Here is a 20511-nt window from a genome sequence, read left to right on the forward strand (position 1 = left end):
TTTTTAGCACTCTGCCTTTGGATGTCCCGGGCTGAGTCAGGGTTCCTTTTGGGGCCTATCCCTCCACGATGGCCTTCTTGATGGAAGGGGAGACAGGATTCGTGCCTCGGTCTTCTTGTGACAAGAGCCACTGCCAGAGTCATAGCTGACAGGAACACTCCCCGCAGGCTGAGGCCACCCATGATTGTTTGGTCACAGCTTTTGGTCTTGGGTGGTTTTGCTTTGGATGCTTCTCTACCCAGATTTGGGGAGAAGCAAAGCAAAACGAGTTCTGGATTAGTTCTTTGATTAACGGGTTGTTATTTTGTAGGGTGTCAATAAACCATCTCTTAATAAAACATGAACTGTACTTGACCTGTCCAGTGTTACTAGGGAAAGAGCACTTTTTTTCAGATGTGTGAACTTTTAACCTTTATGTTTTGCAGAGTAAAACACTTAAAATGATTTGTGAATTTTTTTTTTAATCTAAAATATGTTTCACCCTCCTTGACTTTCTAAGCAAAGGAGAGCAGATAACAAGCCAGTGTTTCTCAGTGAGCCAGGACCTCTGGGGTGGATTCAGTGACACATGGAGCTCCCAGTCCCTTCTGAAGCCCATATGGGGGACTTCCCTGGACCTGGGATGGGGCACTCTGAGTGCACGTGTGGGCTGTGCGGGACATTCAGTACTCCTGCTGGCCTTCACAGGTCCATCCCTGGCCAGGCGCCTCCCGGTGACACAGTGTGGAGCTGGTGGAGAAAATGCGGGAAACACCAGCAGATGGGGATCCTCCAGGTCCTAGAGAGAACTGATTTGAGTCCTGGTGACAGGTGGCAGGGTCCAGAGGGTGTTTGTTCCCTGTCAGAGCCCAGAGAGAGGAAGTGTGGAGCCACTCAAACCTAAGGGCGGGCTGGAGGAGGGCTGCACCCCTTACATCACCACCTGCTCAGGGCTTCCCACAAGGCCACCTGCTATTGGGCCCCTTACATCACTACCATGGGACGTGACTGTTCACTTCCACCATAGGGGTGTGTGCCTGTCACTTTCTGGTATTCTTAACTAATAAACAGATCTAAAAACTTGAAACAATCTAATTTTCAAAATAAGATTCAGCCTTAAAAACCAGTGATGAGTAGAGGCTTCTGCCTGGGTTGGTCTTTAGGGGTGGCTTTGCTGCGCTGAAGTACTTACTCCCTTTGCGTTGGGTGGTGGGGGGGGGTGTGTGCTGGGGCCATCTTTCTCTCACATCACAGAGAAGAGGCGAGACTGGGAACCCTGCCTGAGACCAGTGTTCATACGGCACGCCACTCAGAAAGACCATCTTCAAGCCAATTTGCTTGTGGGTATTTACTCAGTGTGCACTGAGCTTCTGACAGAGCCAGAGCACACTCGGGGCGGGGCTGGACTGGCGGGCCAGATCCTTGGGCTCTGGTCCCTGTGCCTCAGCTCTACCTGGCGGCCTTCTCATCTGCAAATGGGGTGATATCACCTGCACACAGGTGGCCTTTGGGAGGCAATGGCTCCACACACGTAAAGCACCTGGAACAGAGCCTGGCTCTTTGAAAGCACAGGATGACTCTTAAAGTGACCCTATCCCTCATAGTGCCAAAGCCATAGGGTGGGATGGGCACAAGAGTGAAGAGGTGAGAAGCGGACTCACCCCTCAGAAGGGGGCAGAGTGGGCTCTTGGGGTAACAGCACCAGGTTAGAGGGCGGTCGTGCTGTTTAAACAGGACTCTCCTGGCCGTGACTGCAGGAGTCGCTCCCCGGTCCCCTCACGGAAGGAGCCAGCCGCCACCCTGTGAGACTCCAAGGCCAGGCAGTTGGTCCACAGCCTCTCACCAGCTGTGCTGGCTCCTGGGTGGCTCTGAGCCCTCAAGGGTGGAAAGAGCTGGGTATGGAGGCTCAGCCGGCATGCCTCTAAGAAGGGGAGGCCAGGCACGGCCGAAGGGACCAGGGAGAAGCAAAGCCAGCAACACAGCCTGAGAGACAACTGGCTCTCAAGACCAGGTCCAGGTGTCCCTGATGGGGAAGATGGTGGAGGTCAGCAAAGGTGCTGTGGAGCAGAGGACGGGGATGGAGAGGGAGGAGGGCACAGTGGGGGGGCACTGGACCGAGGACTTTGTGCATTCATGAGTATGTGTAAGTGGGCCCCACCGTCACGGTGGCCAAGGCGGGCCCCACCATCACGTGACTAAAATGCACTAGTTAAATAAATAAGTCATATCCACCTTACAACAGGCTCTAACGGGAGCCCAGGCCAAGACCCAGAGAGAGCGTGAGGTGAGCAGCAGCACAAGTGGCTCTAGACCCTCTTCTCAGGGTCCAGAACACACAGGAGGTGAGGGAGCCGAGGGACAGGGACGAGGGAGGGCGGAGGGTGAGGAGGGATGTGGACAAGGAGGCGGGACGGAGAATGAGCAGACAGAACCGGGACGAGGAGGAGGGACAGGGATGAGGAAGGGGGAAGATGATGGCAATGAGGAAGGGGAGCGAAGACGAGGAGGAGGGACGAAGGATTCAGGAGGTACGAAAATGGAGAGGAGGGAGGGATATGAGGAGGAGGGACAGGTGAGGATGAGTGATGGGCCACAGGGAGGAGGGAGGGAGACGAAGGGGGACCGGGGATGGGAGGGGATGGGGGATGAGGGGGATGGAAGATGAGGGGAATGGGGGATGAAGGGGGATGGGGAATGAGGGGGGATAGAGGATGAGGAGAGGGGATGGGGGATGAGGGGGGATGGGGAAGAGACAGGGATGAGGAAGAGATGGGGGATGATGAGGGGGATGGGAGATGAGGAGGGGGATGGGAGATGAGGAGGGGATGGGGGATGGGGATGAGGAGGAGTGGGGATGAGGGGGCCTGGAGAGAGGGAGGTGATAGGGGATGAGGAGGGGAATGAGGGGGGTGGGGATGAGGAAGAGGGATGGGATGAGGAGGGGTGGCAGAGGATGCTGGGGAGTTGGGGTGAGGGTCTAGAGGTGGGGAGGTTTTTCTGGAGAGCTGCTACAGGGTATGATTGACATAAGTCTGCTTTGTATGACGAGGAGGCAAGCGGAGGCCACAGAAGGAGGCCAACCACCGATGGGAGCCTCAGTGTGGAGGCTCCCACTTATAGCTTTGGAGTCTATAGTTCAGCAGATCTCCTCCCCAGCCCAGCAGAGGGAGGAGGGGAGAGTGGGCCTCTCGAGGTGCCCAGGGCGGGGCTGCTGGGTGGCGCGCAGCCTCACCTGCAGTGGATGAAGTCTGGCACGGGGTTGTGCTGGCTGAAGGAGGCCGCATCCAGGTTCATGCAGATCTCCACGTTGTCCCCGGCCATGATCCGCACGGCAGCTTTATTCTCATCCTCAAAGATCTGCCGCTGCAGGGAGGCGCACAGGAGCAGCATGAAGTCATCTGCAGGACAAGGGCGACACTGGCACCTGCTCTCTTCTGGGCTCCCTCGGGCAGCACAGTCACCCCCGAGTGAGCCGAGCCCCAAAGTGCTCAGTAAAAGCCATCCTGGACCCCAAAGCCAGGCCAAGGGCATCCGCAGCATGGGGAGCTGTGCAAGGGCAGGTCCATAGGGCTCCCCAGGGGGTATGGGTTTCGCCTGCATGGTGGGCAGTGAGGGTGCTGGGCTAGGAAGTGTCCTTCCTGGTCTGGGTCTCTGCCCATGTCCAGGCAGCTGGAGCTGTTGCCCTGCTGACCTCCTCACCTGTTGTGGGTGCAGACATCCTGTTGTATTTGACCTTGTCCTCTCTCTGCATTTGTAACCCAAGGCCATTCCCAGCCAGGCACCAGAGAGAGGGGGAAGGCAGAGAGCGTGTGGGCAGAGGGGATGTGAGCCTGGCAGGCTGCAGCCCTGCTGAGCCCCTCATTTTAAACTTGAGTATGTGGGGGCAGCTGCCACTCCGGAGCCACTCCCTGCCATCCTGGGTGGCGCGGCATCTCTAGCCCTGGGCTCACCAGCCCATGAGATGGCCCTGACAAGGTACCCAGTGATCCCAAGTCTGGGAGGTAGGTATCCTCCTCATCGTCACAGCCCTGCTCCATTTGGGTCTGTCTGTGGTGGCAGCTGGGAACCCTTCCCGGCCACAGGCTCCCTCCCTGATCTGTCTTGTGACAGGCGGGCGTGCAGGTGTGTGAGGGTGTCTGGGGGTGAGAGGACTCGAGTGAACACAGAACCTCCAATGTTGACTTGTTAATTCTGCAAACGCAACAGAGAAAGGAAGAGCCATTCCTGACTGGTGATAGGGTTATAAGGTCCAGCGGAAGACCAGCGGTCCTGGGGCACCCTGCGAGGACTGAGGAGCCAATGTAAACCCAGCTGCTGATGTCTCAGGGCCCTGTGGCATAAGCACTCACAGACGAGAAACACTGGGTTGGGCCGCACGATGAAATCTGGGAAGTACAGCCACTTGATGATGTTGTCGTTGAAGTCGGCGCCCTTGAACCTCCATGGGTAATCTGCAGGGAGGGCCACAGGCAGAATCAGTCTCTTGCACTTGTCTACGGAGTGCCCTTGGGCGAAGCTGCCTGGGGAGTGCCCTCACCTCGGCAGGGGGCAGGCGGGATGCCAATGCAGATGAAGTATTGGAAGGTGATGATGCAGGCCAGGAAGCAGCAGTACTTGGGCCAGACCTCTGCGATGGCCTTTCTTCTGCGTCGGTACAGGACAGCAATGAGCCAGCAGGCGTGAATCATGGCGTAGAAATCCATTCGCTGGCCGATCACGTTCACTGACATTAGGAAACAGGTCTGCGTAAGGGTGACAAGAGGTGAAAACACATGGGGTTTGCAGGGAAGGGGAGCACATCAGGAGCCACACCTGCACAGCCTGGATGGCCCTGCATGGGTCCCCGCGTCTTGCTCTTTTGAAAGCCTTTTAGACTGAAGGCAGATCCACAGGTTACCTCCAAAGGAGCACCTGACTGAGTCACTGTCATGAGACCCACTTCAAACTGGAGAGGACGCAGGCAGGCAGCGGTAATGACTTCATGATACAGCACCCCTGCAAATTCATCCTATTAAATAAAGGGCAGGAACTACCAGCACAACTTCAGGTTAAAACAGCTCCCTGGAGCTGCAGGTTATACTCTGAATGTTCGAAAGCAAAGATGGTTGGGAATATTTTACTCTTTATAAGTAACTAATGTGAGGGCTAGACTGTGACTTAAGGGTGGAGCCCTTGCCCAGAACATACAGGTCCTGGGTTCCAACCCCAGCACAAAGCTGGCGGGAGAAGAACGAATAAGACAACGGATGTTCATGCACCCAGATGGCTCTTGAGATCCCGAGAGGCCAAGTGCCTGGCTGCAGAGTAAGGGGCATTGGTCCCCAGACTTGGAAAATGCCACTGCATCAATAGCAGCACTCTCTGTGGACCCCGAGGAGTCAGTCTGCATGGGCTGGAGTGCAGAATAGCCCCAGTGGCCAACTGGCCTGAGGTAACTATTTATATGTTTGTGTAAAAAGAAATAAAACACATTGGCAAGAAAACTCACCTCCAGGCCAAACTTGTAGAAGAAGTAGTTTATGAAATATTTGGCACAGTTAATAAGTCCATCATCCAGATGCATTCTTGTGATGTCATGAAAGATAGTTTTGGACACAGGGGCAGTAAGGTTGTTTCGACCCCGATAGTACTCCTGATGGCGGTAAATGGTAACTTCGAAGGCCAGAATGGCCAACATCAGGAGGTTATTCTATGAAGAATAAGGAAGAACATACAGCTGTGTTTGCCAAGGGCTTTATGAGTTTCAGCTTGAGCCATTCCTATAATATCACAGCTCTTGATTCTTAATGTCTAAAGCACAGTGTTTTACAAAACCCCACCTTTATGACTCCTACTGCACTCAAGGTTCATTCTGTCGTCTTATTTACTATGGTGTTGTCTCCATTGTGGAAATGGGGCTAATCTCCATGGCAACAGGACTCAGAATCTCTGGACGTGAGGCTGTGGCTGTGCTCCTGGTCCTGGAGAAGTACTCCACACCGGGGCTACCTGGCCCCGGGGGTTGCTGGCAACCAGAGGGGCCAGCGGTGCAGACACATCCTGGGAAACACAGTGCACCAGCCACAGGGGACACCTTTACCACCTCTGACGTGTGGCCGGAGTGGGCAGTGAGTTGAGAAGCATGCTCACAATGGAGCAGTAGTGTGAAAACAACAGGAGTGGTGAGAAGAGCCCACGTGGGTCCCCACACTGCTCTAACCACCCTTTTCAAGTATCGATTTGTCTTATCCCTTTCACAGCCACTGGGGGCTGAGACCATTCCCAAAGGTATCTACTGTATTAGGAAAACTTGCAGCTACTCACAGAAGACAGAGGTCTAGGGCCTTTGAGGTCCAGACATGGAGCAGAAAGGTCTTACTTCTAAGGGCCCTGTCCATGCAGCACAGACAGGACTGCTTACATTATCCACCAAGGTAAAGTGTGAAGCATGGAAGGTATAATGTTTTCATCTCTTTGCAACTGAAGTTCTTTTTTTGCAAAGGTAATGCTTTATTCCTTCTAAATGTAGTAAATGGTCTTTATTAAAAATTACAGGGAAACATCTGGGAATGGTGGCACATGCCTATAATCAATCACAGTGGCTTGGGAGACTGAAGCAGGAGGATCAAAAGTTCAAAGTCAGCCTCAGCAACTGAGTGAGACCCAGTCTCAAAAATAAAAAGGTCTAGGGATATGGCACAGAGGTTAAGCACCCTAGGTTCAATTCCTGGTAAATAATAATTATTATAAGGAGAAACATAATTTAGACAGCAAAAGTTTCTTGTAAAATAACATCTCCTTCTCAGAAATTATCACTATTGACAATTTGATATATTTTATCCCATATTTTTCTTTGCACAGTGTTTTAAGACTTGCTTTTTTAAAGTTGGACAATGTATTTTGGACATGTTTCAGTTCTGAGAACCTAGTGACCTTGCTCTTGGAATGTGACAAGGCACTTGGTGAATGTACGCGGCACACTGTATTCAGTCAAGCTCAGACTGCTGGCCAGCTTCTCTTTGGTGCAATAATGATCTGTCACAGGAATTTGTTGCAAGCATGATTCCAAATGCCACATGAGAAGAGGAGGTTATATCTAATGGAATACTAACGGTCTCAAGGGGAAGGATTCCAAACTGTGATGAGCTCTAAGTAGGAACAAAAGTGCCCTTACCCTCAGGTAGACAAGCAAGGGAGAAGACTTCCTCAGGCCAACCCACTCAGTGGGGTCGATAGGCGCACTGTAGAGGAGGGACTTGTTCAGGTCCTGCAGGGGTATGTTGGTTTGGTTTTCATTGGGCTGAAAAGAATAAAAATGGAGTGAAAAATGGCTCTCCAGATTGGGTGAGTTCAGGTGTCCTCCTTCAGCTTGGACCAAAGGGACAAGGGTGGGATAGGGAAGGAAAGGCCTAGTGTGAGGGGGAGGTCCCTGCTGGAGGGAGGCAGAGGTCCAGCACAGAGGGCAGGACAGACAGGGCCTGGATGGGGTGACTCACAGGCTGGACAGAATGAGCGTGTGGCAGCTGGCCCTCCAACCGCCTTGCTTCCCTGAAGGGCAGTGGGACCCCTCCCCCTGGCTCACCAAGGAGCAGTTAACAGAGAAGCTCTCGGGCTTGATGGTTTGCAGCTGGTACAGCATCTTGCAGACGATGATCACACAGGTCCAGACGGTGCAGATGCTGGAAGCCACACGGCGGAGCTTGGCGTAAGGCAGAGCGAAAGCCCAAGAAATCAAAAACACATAGTTGAACAGAGACACCTGCAGACATGGAATCAGAAATGGAGACAGGAACACACAACATGACGTGACATCCACAAGCACAATGACCCGACCTCTGACCTGCAAGGGGGGTTGAGGTCTGAGCACGTGCAAGGCATTGCCTCTGTGTTGGGCACCAGGGGAGTGAGCCCAGGGCCCAAGGACACTGTGTCTTCTGTAGAAGACAGACACGGAACAAGGTGATGCCAGTGTAGGGCAATGATGGCTGAGCTGAAGATGTGAACGGGCTCCTGCCTGAGGCCCAGGAGGCATCCTGGCTCCAGGGTGGAGATGCAGGAATCGCCGAGCCAGGCTGGGAAGCTGAGGAGGAGTGCAGAAGCATGGTGGGTCAGGTAACCACCGACAACTGGGAGCTCGGAGTCAGCAGTGTGAGATGCAGGGATCGTGGGGAGGATGAGGAGCCGCCATGAGCCAAGGGTTGGGGATCCTTTCAGAACTGTGTAATGGCACGTGGCCCATCCTGCAGGAAACAGCCACACCACTCCCTGGAGGGCATCACGCTGGGGAATCTGAAGCTCATCCAGCATCTTACTTAGAGAAATGTAAGTGAGGGATGGAGGGCGCATGATGGGCATTAGACAAGAGGCCAGATACCAGCTCTCCTGCTGCTGCAGTCACCCAGGAGGAAAGGGGCCATGGATTCATGATGGGAAACAGAGTTAACTGGGTTTGATGGTTGGTGTCATGGTGGTGGTGGGCTGGGGGGCTTCAGGGAAGGGAGTGTGAAAGAAGACTCCTGGGATCTTCTCGGGAGCCCACATGACGACAGGAAGTGCTAAAAGGGGGTCAGTGTTGGGGAGGACATGAGTTCCATGTGAGCACGTGGACCTTGGGACGCCAGCGAGTTTACCCCTCAGAGCATCGTCCCAACTTTTAGCAACTCTCCGTGAACAGAACAGGAGCATCACCATCTTATTCAGCCATGGGCCACAAGCACCTATGCTAGATGTCATTCAAATAACATGCTGGGATGTTTCATGTCATTAGGTGAAAACGGAAGCATGCATACCGCTGGTAAAGCGAACGCGCACAAAGTGCTGAGCTCTATGAGACTTGGGAGGGCAGTCTACCTAGTCGGCTGACAAAACCATAAAGTGACGCGTGAAGACTGCATCACGGTGTTGACGATTCTGCATGTTGTCCCCAGCTATTCTTGTACTTAACTATTTCCACTGTCCAAGGCCAGGGGCCTCTCTGTGCACTCAGAGTAAAAATACTGGACTAGGAAGGGCTGCCTTACAGAATTGATTGAGGATGAAAGAAATTGTCCTGTGGAAGTGCTCTGTAAACCATGAAGTGGCTCATAACATACTAAATACGACATCTTATCAAAGTATTTTGATTAGCTAACTGACCCCCCCTCCCTTAGTGGTCAGCAAGGGCCCTGTCAATTTGGATGTTAAAAAGCAAATCCTATTAGAGATATCTATTAAAGATAGACACAGGGCCCCCCCAGGCACAGGAGAGTGTGGCTCACACAACACTGGGAAATGAAGTCTCTTTGCTATTTCTTTGAATATGCACTGGAGGCATTGAGGATAAAACAGGACAAACGATTTACACAGAACTTTTGATATTCTGATGATGGGTAAAGAGAAGAAGGGATCTTAACAAATCCTACCCAGGTTCAAGGTTACACTTCCCATGGAGCTTCCTGCCCTGGAGAAGCACAGGAAGCAGTGGGAAGTCCATATGGAGCTGGGGCAGTGCAGCTTGCTGAGGCCGTGCCAGGCTGGCCGGGCGATACAGGAGCCCAGGCAGAGGCAGCTAACCCAGGTGGGGAGAGGGCCCCGGAGGAGTCGGGCCCCCACTGGGAAGCGTAAGCAGGTGTGGGCAGAGGGGTCCCAGGTACAGGGCCCTCCAGGCGCAGGAGAGTGTGGCTGGCACAACCCGGAAGAACCAAGTGGCTCTCTGCCAGGGAAGTGAGACCTGAAGCCTTCCAGCAGGTGCCCTGGGGCACCCGGAAGGGCAATGTTGAAGTGGCCCAGGCCCGAGGGCAGGGGACATGACCAGGCGATGGTAAAGGATGGGAGTGAGCCAGGCCAAGGTCTGGTACAGAGCACTGCCAGGGTGCTAATCACACTCTGGGAAGACCATCTGGCTGCAGGATGGGAGGCCCACGGGATGCAGAAAAGGGAGGGGGAAGCAGAAATCGTCTGGAGTCACTGAAGAAGGAATGAGGTGCAGGGTGAGCTCGGTTTCAGGGACATTCATGGAAGGGGCTTTGGGGGCACAAAAAAGCAAGCCGCATCCAGCTGCCCTGTGGGCATGAGAGTCTGGAGTCCAGGGAGAGCACTGAGCTGAGACAGGGACTGGAGGGGCGTGGTCCGCAGCTGGCCGAGGAGCACACAGGAAGTTCTGGGTCAGACCCCGAAGCTCAGATCAAGTCTCACCCTTAGTGACCTGCACATGTCCACCGGTGCTGTGGTCATCGGCTTTCCCTGCGGTTTAGCTTTTCAAGGATTATAAGTGGAGGTCCCTGACTTAATTTTTAGAGGACAAATTGAATTCTAACCAACTCAAAAATACTCCAGGGAAATTAGAAGTATGCAAAAAGTATTTGTTGAATAAATGCAAGGAGAGCCCGTTTGTCCACCGTCAATAGGAAATGACTGTCGGTGGAACAGTGACTCTTCTTTACGGACACCAAACGGAGGGCAGGAGGAGCATGCAGTTGGAAAGTGCAACTCGTCTCCAAAAATTCAACCACCAACAAGGTGCGCTCTATGAAGGATTTTACTTCAGAACCAATAACATGAGCCAAAATGTTATCGTTTTCCTCAGAGAGAACTGAGGGAAGCAGAGTCCCACATGCAGAAGAGCAGCCCACTCTCACACTCGGCGACAAAAAAACAGGCGAAAACAAGCAGCCCCGGGACTGACGCCAGTCAACTGGAAACTAAGCCCGGGCCCTTCTCTCTGTGGCTTCCCCCTCCTCAGGGCCACTGAGTGGGGTGTTCTGCATGTCAAAGGCATCCTTTCAGAGCCAGATCCCTAATGTAGTGGACACCAGTTAAAAATATGGCGGACAGCTGGACAAGGAATGTGAGACCCCTGTGACTGCTTGATGTGACGCTCCAGCAACGTTCACTCACCTCTTTCACAGAAACCCAGATGATGTAGGAGGACACGATCTTGATGATGTGCAGCTCCAGGATCCACCAGGTGAACACCTGCAGCTTGTGAAAGTGCTCCAGGGACTTCAAGAAGAGCACCGTGAGGCGGTCGATCACCAGGTGCCACTTGTTCCGCAGGTCTGCAGGACAGAGCAAGGCGGCCTTTGTCATTAATCAGGGTATCTGTGACCCCCAGATGAGGACAAGGAGCTGTGAAGTCATCACAGGGGCTGAGTTCTAAGAACTGCCGAGTGTGGAGCAAGGGTGGTCCACGAGCCCCCAGGCATGTTGCCCACACAGATGCCCTAACCTAGGATTCTGGGGATGATGCTGCCTTATCCACCTTCTAACTAAGTGGGTGTAGAGAAGAATTTTGACCTTATTTACTCTCTCTCTGTGTCTCTCTTGGGTACTGGGGATTGAACCCAGCCCCAACCACAGAGCCACATCCCCAGCCCTTTTTATATTTTCTTTAGACACAGGGTCTCGATTAGTTGCACAGGGCCTCACTAAGTTGCTGAGGCTGTCCTTGAACTCATGACCCTCCTGCCTTAGCCTCCCGAGTCGCTGAGATGACAAGCATTCACCACCGTGCCTGGCAGCCTTATTTACTCTTAAGGTTAAGATGTAAGCTGAGGATTTGAGGTGACCTGAGCTACCTGTAAGTTACAGTTTTGCTTTGTCAAAATGGTGCTCCCATAAGCAACTAATAAATGAGCAGATAAAACCGTCCATTCTCCCTGGAAGAACAGGTCAGAGGTCTGCCCCAGCAGGACCAGCCGCTCCTCACCAGAAGGAACAGCAAACCCAGGGTCAGGTCCAGCCACTCCACAGTCTGGCGGAAATCCTGTGCTGTGATCAGCGAAATCGGTCATTGTGTTCTTGCCAGCTGTGCACAACCCAGGGGTCCTGCTGCTGTCTAGAGGACTGTACTGAAAGCCACCACAGGACTGTCTTGTATTGTCACATTTATGTCACACATTACATTGTCATGTTTGTACCAAGGCCACTGTCTAGGCAGAGGATGGGCCCTCACCTGGCACGGGGAGTTGGGACGGTGTCTGTCCTGGGACAGTTAAGTGAGGTTTCATCCCTGTGGAACATGCTTAATGTACAGGGTAACTCAGATGGTGGTCAGTAGGAAGGTCTGAGTAGTAAGTGGACATGATCTGGAGGAGTGGACAGCATGAGGGCGTGGAGGCACAAAGCAAGTTCGACTTTTGTTGAGATCCATCAGTAAAGCTCAATCCCAGCTTGGAGCTTGGGTCCTTAGGCCTGCTCTGGAGGAGCTGGGATTTCCCTCTGCACTAAGGATGTGTGTGGCTCAGGTCATGGCTCAAGAAAGGACCGAGCCTCTCTGGTCCTCACTGTGGGTCTCCTGTGCTGAGTGGGGAAGGGGACCAGCTTTTGGGGGGCACTTACTTTTGAGAGGGATCTTCTTTCTCATGCTGATTATTTATTTATGATGGTACCAGGGATTGAGCCCAGGGGTGCTGCACTTCTGGGCTACATTCCCAGCTCTTCATATTTTTTATTTAGAGCTAGTCTTGCCAAGTTGCTGAGGCTGGCCTTGAACTTGCATCCTCCTGCCTCAGTCTCCTGACTTGCTGATATTACAGGTGTGCGCCACAATGCCTGTCCCTTTTTGTAAAGCAGAGTTGACCAGCAAGGACAAAAGCAATATTCTACTGTCCCAGCACAGCATACCACCCTCAAAGCTCGGTGCTCTGGGGTCCCCCGCGCTCTCTGGGCACTGCTGCACAGGCCGAGCTCTCAGCCTTGTATGTTTCTGTGGGAAAACATTTTCTGAGCCCATGGCCATTCGATTCTCACCATCCCCTGCTAAAACAGCGTTTTCAAGTTTAGGACAAAAAGCAGGGAAAGAGGGAGGAATCCAGAGTAATGAAGGTGGCGGATGCACCTCTGGGGGTTGGCTTGTGAGTGGGTGTTTCTCACCTTCTCTGTCCCTCACGTCTTGAGCATGACAGCAGAACTAGAAATACATTCTTAATGGGAATCCTCGGAATGATTTCCCTAGGGACGCGTCTGCAAAGGCGATGTCCAGGACTCCGGAGGCCCTGCGCAGGGAGCTGTTCTGCCTGAGCCGTAGCAGACACACCCCTCCTGCCCTCAACAGAAGCTCTGCTTGTGGCTCAGGTGTCCACAGCTGGCCCTTAGCATTCTTCAATTCAGTGAGATTAAAAAGAAATTACTGGAGCAGGATATTACCACTACGGCAACCCCCCAAAGTGAAATCTTCAACTTTCAATCCCCTGAGTGGGTCACACTGAGCTGTGGGGTCAGTGCTCGTCCCCTGGTCCAAGCAGCTGCTGGCAGCCGTTACCTGACATTTCTTCCTCCTCCTCCGACTCCTCCTCTTCGTCTTCTCCCTCCTCGGGCTCCTCGCTGCCCTCCCCAAGCTCGCCCTTCTCAGCCTTTCCAGGGCTGCCCTCTGTCTTCTCGTCCCCGAGCTCGGCCAGTTTCTTCCCCTCGGGCCTCTCCAGGCTGGCGGTCAGGTGCATCATGGCAAGGTCTGGGAGGCTTCCCTCGGGGTGGGCCAATCTGTGGGCAGAGAGCAGCTGCGTCAGGAGAGGAAGGCGTGCAGGGCCGGTGTGAGTGAGGGGCAAGTCAAAGAGAGGCCCACGGGAGAGTCGGTGCATGAGCAGAGGCCTGGCAATGTGGTGCCTGTATCTTGCCACTGGTTGGCCTAGGTTAGCCTTTCTTATTCAGTTCTGGTGGTTGGTCAGGAATGAGAGCTATCGACACCTAAACTTGACATTGTTCCCAGAGGAGCAAATGGTCAGAGTTTAGGACGAAGAGGCATGAAATGTGTCGTGGGAGCGAGCATTTCATGGCCTCACAGGGGGACTTACTCATTTTGGTGGATTGGTAATTTTTTCTTGATGCTGCTCAAAGTAATTGAAATAGAAAGGAAAAAAAGGAGATGAGAACAGAGGAGTTATAAGGAAGTCAGAGATCACACGTCATGCCACATTTCACCCGCATTGCATTCCTGAGCGCTGGGCAGCTGCGGCCTGAGGCCAGGTGCATTCAGGCTGCGTGGGCAGCGAGCTCTCGCTAGGGACCTGGGCTTGGCAACTGACCCGAGAGTGGTCGGGTCTGTAAAGGAGGGTCCGTGTAGACCACTAAGGCAGAGTGTACCCTGCTCTCTGAGCAACTCAACCGACCATCTTGCAGGAACCACGTCAGTGACAGGTTAGGTTAGTTTTCTCCACCTCTTACAGGACGTGTGCTCAGTGCACCTTGGCAGGGATGAGCCCACTCCACCAGCGTCTGAAGCTACGTGCTTCAAATGCTTTCAGGAGTTCCGGGGTCTGCATTGCTCAGCCTGAGGGTTGCAGACATAAGCTGTGCATGGGCATTGGGCAGGGGGAGGAAGGCAGGGAGCTTCCAGCCACCTGGGCACTGTGGCTGATTCCACAGTGGACACACCTGCCTTGTGTTCTGTGTTCTCGACACAGAGTCTCTCTGTTGCCCAGGATGTTCCTGAACTCCTGGGTTCCAGTGTGCCTCCTGCCTCAGCTTCCTGAGTAGCTGGACTACAGGTCTGCGCCATGGTGCCTGACCTCCGGCTCTTTTTTAAAAAGCATAATGTGTATTCATATTCAAATGGATGCCTTAAAGAGCCCATCCCCTTGTGGACAATACAGTCCATCCTAGGGAAAAGCCTAGTGGAAGTCATAATGATCTTCATTTGCAATAATTAATGCATGAATTTCAGCCTGATCATAACAGACAATTTAAAAAGCTTTACCCACATAATTGTACACTCTGAAAAAAATTATTTAGCCTTTCTGAAATTCAGTAAATTTTCTATAAAAATGAGTTGATTCAGCTGGGTAAAGTCTTAAGCTGTTTTCAAGCCACAGTTTCATATTTGAAAGCATGTCTGTCATTTTGGGGAGCCACTTGTAAAGAGTCAGCATTGTTCTTAGTCTTTCAAGACAGTCATCACTCAAAAGCATCCCTTTCCCAGTGGGGTCAAGTGGTTCATGACGATATGCCAGAAGCAAGCCGATCACCTATGCCCAAGGAACCTGGGGCAGGGCTCCACTCTGGGAGCAGGAACTCTGCCCACAAGCCGCTCCCAGATCTTCTTAAGTCACTAACTGACCCCTTCGACTTCTGGAAAGTCCACTACTCTTGGAAATGCAACTCCATTTCTTTGACACCAGTGTAGCACTTGGAACCTCTGGGTGCACACTGCTGCCCCAGCTTGACAGTTCTGTGTTTTGAATGTGCTTGGGTGTGGAAGCAGTGGCCCCAAGGAGGGAGCCCATGTCCCCAAGTACTTGCTGTCTTCTGCATTGGGAAGACACCTCTTACTATAACAAGGAACTTGATGGTGGTTAGTGGGGACATGTGCCCCCAATGAGTGTGTCAGATGCCTGCCACCATTGTAAGCTGATGAGCAGATGCCTTTCTAACCCTGGAGTGAGACCCCAGCCACCAGGCCATCCTACAGCTGCTTCTATGGCTACATAGCCAACATCCTCAATCAGCAACGTGCCCAGACTGCCACACCACAGGCAGTCAACACTGAGTACGGACGGCTGAGTGACGGAGTCGAGGGAGACACTGGGGTGAGCCTATCGGGAGCAGCCCTTGGAGACACCATCATCTACGAGACCTGCTTCTGGAAACTGGTGGTAGTTTGCATAAGGTCTGGGACTGGACAGAACTGGGGACAGAGGAGACCTGGGGCCAACCTGACACCAAGCCCCACTCCCCAGGCAGCCTAGCCTCTGGGTTTACAATGGCTGGCAGAACAGAGCAGAGGGGACCCATGTGCCAGCTACCATTTGGAGCCATCTGAGCAATCAGATGACTTACGAGTCAGGTGACACTGCAAAATTACTTAGCCTGTCTCTCAAGTCTCAGTCTTCAGGTCCGTAAAGTGGAAATTCTGTGTCTGCTTCACAGAATTTTTGGAAAATTAAAGCAGTTTCCATAAGTGCTGAACACACTGCTTACATATACAGGAAGGATTTTAAAGCAAGGAACCATCTTCTACAGGCAGATTTCATATATTAGGTTTCACAACCATGTCATAAGTCTGTCCTGATGAAAAGGCAGAATTCAAAGTGCGCCTGGCCGAGCCTCATCAACCAGGACAGGGAAGATGCACCCGTGGATGTCAGTTCTGTCGTCGGCACGTTCCTTCACAGAACTCAGGTATGCCAAAAAGGCCATTCAGAAGAAAACCAGCTAGGATTTCTCCCTGGGAACCTGTCTCCAAGCACGCCCTGGCCTTGTGCACTCTGCTCTGTGTACAACTTCGCTGTGCGTGCAGTGAGGGCTGGGGAGCCGAGGGCTGGGCTGCAGACACCCAGAGGCTCAGTCAGCTGCAGTTTGCTGGAGCCAAAGGTCATCCTCATGCTTCTGAAAAGACTGGGTGCCACAAATCAGTCGTTTTGTTCCTCTAGCAAATAAAAAAAGAAGATCTCGACTTTTTCAAAAACTATAGTTAAAGGCACACTCTCATGAAGACACATTCCCTGGAACTTCATGCCACAGAACTTATAACACTTGCGATTTTTTTTACTGATCATCTTGTGCAAATTATTTGATGATCAGATGAAGGATTTTTCCTTTGGGACTCCAAGGAGACACAGTGAAAGCTCATGGGATTCTCAGAGAAGCTCCCTTTTCTACCTCCTTAAATCAAATGCTTTGTGTTTCTTCCACACAAAGAGTTCATTATATCTCCTTAGAGTTTCTTTATTTTTACAGATATTTTGTTTCCTTGCTTTATTATGATTCAGGTTGTGAGCTCTCAATACTTGTGGTTCTCTGTTTTTGTGTCCGGAAAGCCAAGGGACCTGTCAGTCTGTCCATGCATGCGTTCCTGTCCATCCTCAGGGCGTGCTTCCTTATCTGCGCCTACATCATTTCATCCTAAGTGTGTGCTGGGGACTCTCTCCGGGAAGCTAGAGATTAAGTCCTGCACCCTGAGCTCCTCTGCAAAGCAGACTCCTTGTGCTTGGTGCACAGTGGGACTCTTTCAATGCTGGGCAAGACATTTATACCCTGGAGACATGTTCTCTTTGAAACAGAAGAAATAAATTGTGTAACACAGAGTGATGAAGACATTTAATTATTGACTTGACTTGGAAACAACTACATATTAAGCCAGTTTCCACTAAGAAAAATGGAAATTCTGTCATCTTAAAATCTCCATATTTAAACTTTCATTCATTTTTTCAATAATTCTACTTGGGAACATGTGAAATGCAAATTGTAATTACCCACTTCATTAGATGATTAGAGAAAAGGAGATATCTTGTGTTAGGTGCAGGACAAGCTGAATAAGTTGTCTGCAGGGCATGCTAAACAAAGTTAGCTGTCGGATGACCTGGCCACTCAAACCCTCTGTCTGGTTCTTTATCACCTGTTTGCTTCAAGCCCAAACGCCCAAGCTCCCACTCAAGGCTGAACACTCAACCCCCTGCTCAAGGCTGAACACTTAACCCCCTTGCACCAAAAGGGCAGTTTGCAGACCCAGAGACCCCATTAGAATTTGGTATAAAAACTCCTTCCTGCGGGGCCCCTCTCTCTTGCTCTCTCTCTCTCCATCTTTCCTCTTCTCTTTCCTCTCTCTCTCTCTTTTCTTTCTCTCTTTTCTCCTCTGTTGCACTGCTGCAATAAAGCTCTCTTGGTTGCTCCGAGTGTTGTGGTCACTTTCCTTTCATTGTGCCGAAACCCGGGAGAGGGTTAAAACCCACTTTTGGGTCCCTCTTCCTTTGGAAGTGCCACTCACTGGACAGCCTGAACCCATTTTCTCGATCACCAGAACTCCATCCACCACCAGCCTTCGATTGGTGAGTTTCCCCTTCCTGGAGTCCTAAACCCAATGGTGGTGTCAGGAGGATTTGACCAATTGTCCGGCAAACCTCTTTGCCCACCTGTGGGGAGGAAAGCACCCCACCACAGCCTTTAAGGCCACGGTGGCCCTCAGGGACTCCTTTCTTGGGCAGATTCGACTCTCGGGTTCAAATTATTCCCCTTCCCCTTCCCAGCTGATAGTTTACCAGCATAGGCTTTGTATGTCTCCCTCAAGGGACTGTGTAACCTCCAGGGACACATAACAGAGAACTACGCATCACACCCCACCCAGACCTTCAGGGTCTCGGTGGCTCTCATAAAGTCCTAGTCCTCTCACCTTCAAGACTCGGCCGCTAGAAAGATGCTTACCCTCCCCTTCCTCTCTCTTCCCCTGTCTCTCTCTTTCCCCTCTTTATGGCCCTGGGAGTCTCCGGCCTCTCCAGGAGGGGTCCTGAAAAGCCTTGGCCAAGGTCTCCCACGGCTCCGGCTCCATCCAGGACGAGAGGTTCGACTGTCAGGATTCGGTGACGACCAAACCTTGCCACTTAGGCACTCCTGATTTTTGGCTCTAGCGGGGACAACCCTTTTGCCAATAAATCAGTTTCCTCCTTCTCTCTTATACTATCTTTGCGTCTCCTTCCTTCTCCTCTATACTATGTTTGTGTCCTCTTCCTTCCTCCTTATACTACGTTTGCGGCATGGGTAATGTGTCCTCTCTGCTGATCGACTCTCCCCTACAATGCCTCTTGGATAACCTCAAAACCCTCTCCTTGACACCAGACATCAAAATCAAAAAATTGATCAAATATAGCACCCAGGCCTGGCCCACTTATCCCTTAAACAACCAAAGCAGATGGCCCCCTTTTGGGTCCCTGGATCCCTCCATTCTAAGGGATCTCTACAATTACAGTGAGTGTTCAAAAAATGGGTAAAGATGGCTTATGTCCAGGCTTTCTTCTTGCTCCGTTCCAATCCTGCTCTCTGCACCTCTTGCAAACCTCTGCAAATTCTTCTAGCTTGCAAACCAACCCCACAACCATCAATCCCCAGTCTTCTCCTCTGGACTCATCCACTACTTTTGACCCTGCTGATGAACCCCCACCCTATCGCCTGTCTCCAATAGGTTCTCACCCTCAACCTACTGCCCCAGCCCCTCCACTGTCTCCCCCACCTCAACAACCTGCTTTCTCCCCTCCAATTACTAGATCAAAAACCCAAACCAATGCCCTTCCTCAAATCGTTGCCCCTTTGCATGAGGTACCAGGTACTGAGGTATCCCTCTACCCACTCACCCCTCTCTTCTCCTGTCAGTGCCCACACCAGGTACCACCAGGTCCTCTTACCAGCTAACCCAAAGCTCAAACTAGCTGAGGAGAGCCCTCGGACCCCTTTCCGAGATCTGGTGAAAACAGCCTTTAAAGTTGCTCTGTCATCACTGAAAACAGGTTACTAAGAATTAAAGTCCCTCACAGGCTTTTTGGGATATTCACTCCCGTCTTCCCCTCTGCTCCACTTGTTCTACTGCTCAAGTTTTCCTTGCTAGGGAAAATCCCAAACCCCTTTCCCATTATTCTTTTACATCACTCCTTCCTCACTCTCAGATCCACGGAGCTGCTCTCAGTCCCGCCTTCCCGTCTTCCCCTCCTTACCCAGGCCCACAGAAAAGTCTTAACTGACCTTCTCCAGAAATCTTCGCCTCGGCTGATTTTAGGACTTTCAGCAAAAGAATCTCTACAAAAGAGTTCAGTGTAGATAAACTTCCTATTTTCATGTTGCCCACTTTTACTTGGCCACTGGCTGGGAAAATATCAGCACTCCAGGTGCTGGACACCCCCTTACTAGTTTTTCGCAAAAATATGTAAACAAGGCCTTTGGCCTTGAGCTGGGGCTTCACAGTGATGACTACATTTCTAAGATAAAGGTGTTACCAACTGGGCTCCATGGTAACAGCTCACAGGGGGAGGAAAGAAAGGGAAAAAGAAGCTCCCCACTTCCCAGGTGTCCTTGAAGTGTAACTTACAAGGATTGTTTCAAAGTGTGAATAAAGAAGGGGTTAACAGATGGGAAAGAGAAATTAGAAGGTTCTAGGTATGGATTTAATAAAAGGAAAATGTGTTTCTGGATAAGAGAGTCTATTAAGTAAATAAGAGGGATTAAGCAAGTGATAAAGAAGGTCTGTGTACGTTGGCTATATAGGTTTAAGTAAGTGATAAAGAAGGTCTGTGTAAGTTGGTTATATACGTAAGTTTTTTGAGCAAGTAATTTTGAAGGAATTAAGCATTATACAACTATGGTTAAACAACAACTGTTATTTTGCAATATTGTAATATGTTATTTCTTTAAGAGCTAAACTTGATTAATATAAAAACATCAATGTAATTGTGGTACCATTACTCTTTTTTGTATATTAAATGTGCTCATATTTTCCAGGTATAAAAGTCATTAAGATAGAAGCTTTTAAAAAACATTATATCAAGCTGTTGTTCTCCAAAAGGTTGCATGGTAATTTTAGGCTTGTAAAAATAACATATTGGAGATTTATTTATATAATTTAATGTTCTATAACTGGATCTGCTATCAATAAGATTAATATAAAGTTCTATACACTGAGTACAATTTATATGTAATATCATATTGTGTTAGCTAGTATTCATGTGACATCAAGCAACAATATATGTAAATTTTATAAAATGATATTTAAGAAACAAAGATCAACTTCAATACTAGAACACTTTACCTAAGATTTATAAAGAGCCCTGCCTTACCTGAGATAAGGCTGTGCCTCCCATCTTACTACATGTTAGATGACTC

The 20511-nt window shown here is 50.9% G+C and overlaps 1 protein-coding gene across 6 annotated transcripts in view; it reads right to left on the reverse strand.

Moving 5' to 3' along the window:
- Piezo2 (piezo type mechanosensitive ion channel component 2) overlaps nt 1-20511 on the reverse strand; it is a 359603-nt gene that overhangs the window by 66821 nt on the left and 272271 nt on the right. For 5 of the 6 annotated variants that reach the window (XM_058571847.1, XM_046421440.1, XM_046421436.1 and 2 more), the window contains 8 exons: nt 13199-13416; nt 10834-10994; nt 7541-7717; nt 7133-7258; nt 5468-5668; nt 4517-4721; nt 4329-4430; nt 3212-3377 (listed from right to left, as the gene is read on the reverse strand). In XM_058571847.1, the coding sequence (XP_058427830.1) occupies nt 3212-3377; nt 4329-4430; nt 4517-4721; nt 5468-5668; nt 7133-7258; nt 7541-7717; nt 10834-10994; nt 13199-13416 (1356 nt within the window). The remainder of the gene's footprint in view (nt 1-3211; nt 3378-4328; nt 4431-4516; nt 4722-5467; nt 5669-7132; nt 7259-7540; nt 7718-10833; nt 10995-13198; nt 13417-20511) is intronic. The other variant, XM_058571849.1, reaches the window with a different exon arrangement.

Source organism: Marmota monax, unplaced genomic scaffold, assembly GCF_021218885.2.
Source record: "Marmota monax isolate L192 unplaced genomic scaffold, Marmota_monax_Labrador192_F-V1.1 WCK01_AAM20220418_F8-fsc00254, whole genome shotgun sequence".
Taxonomy (NCBI): domain Eukaryota; kingdom Metazoa; phylum Chordata; class Mammalia; order Rodentia; family Sciuridae; genus Marmota; species Marmota monax.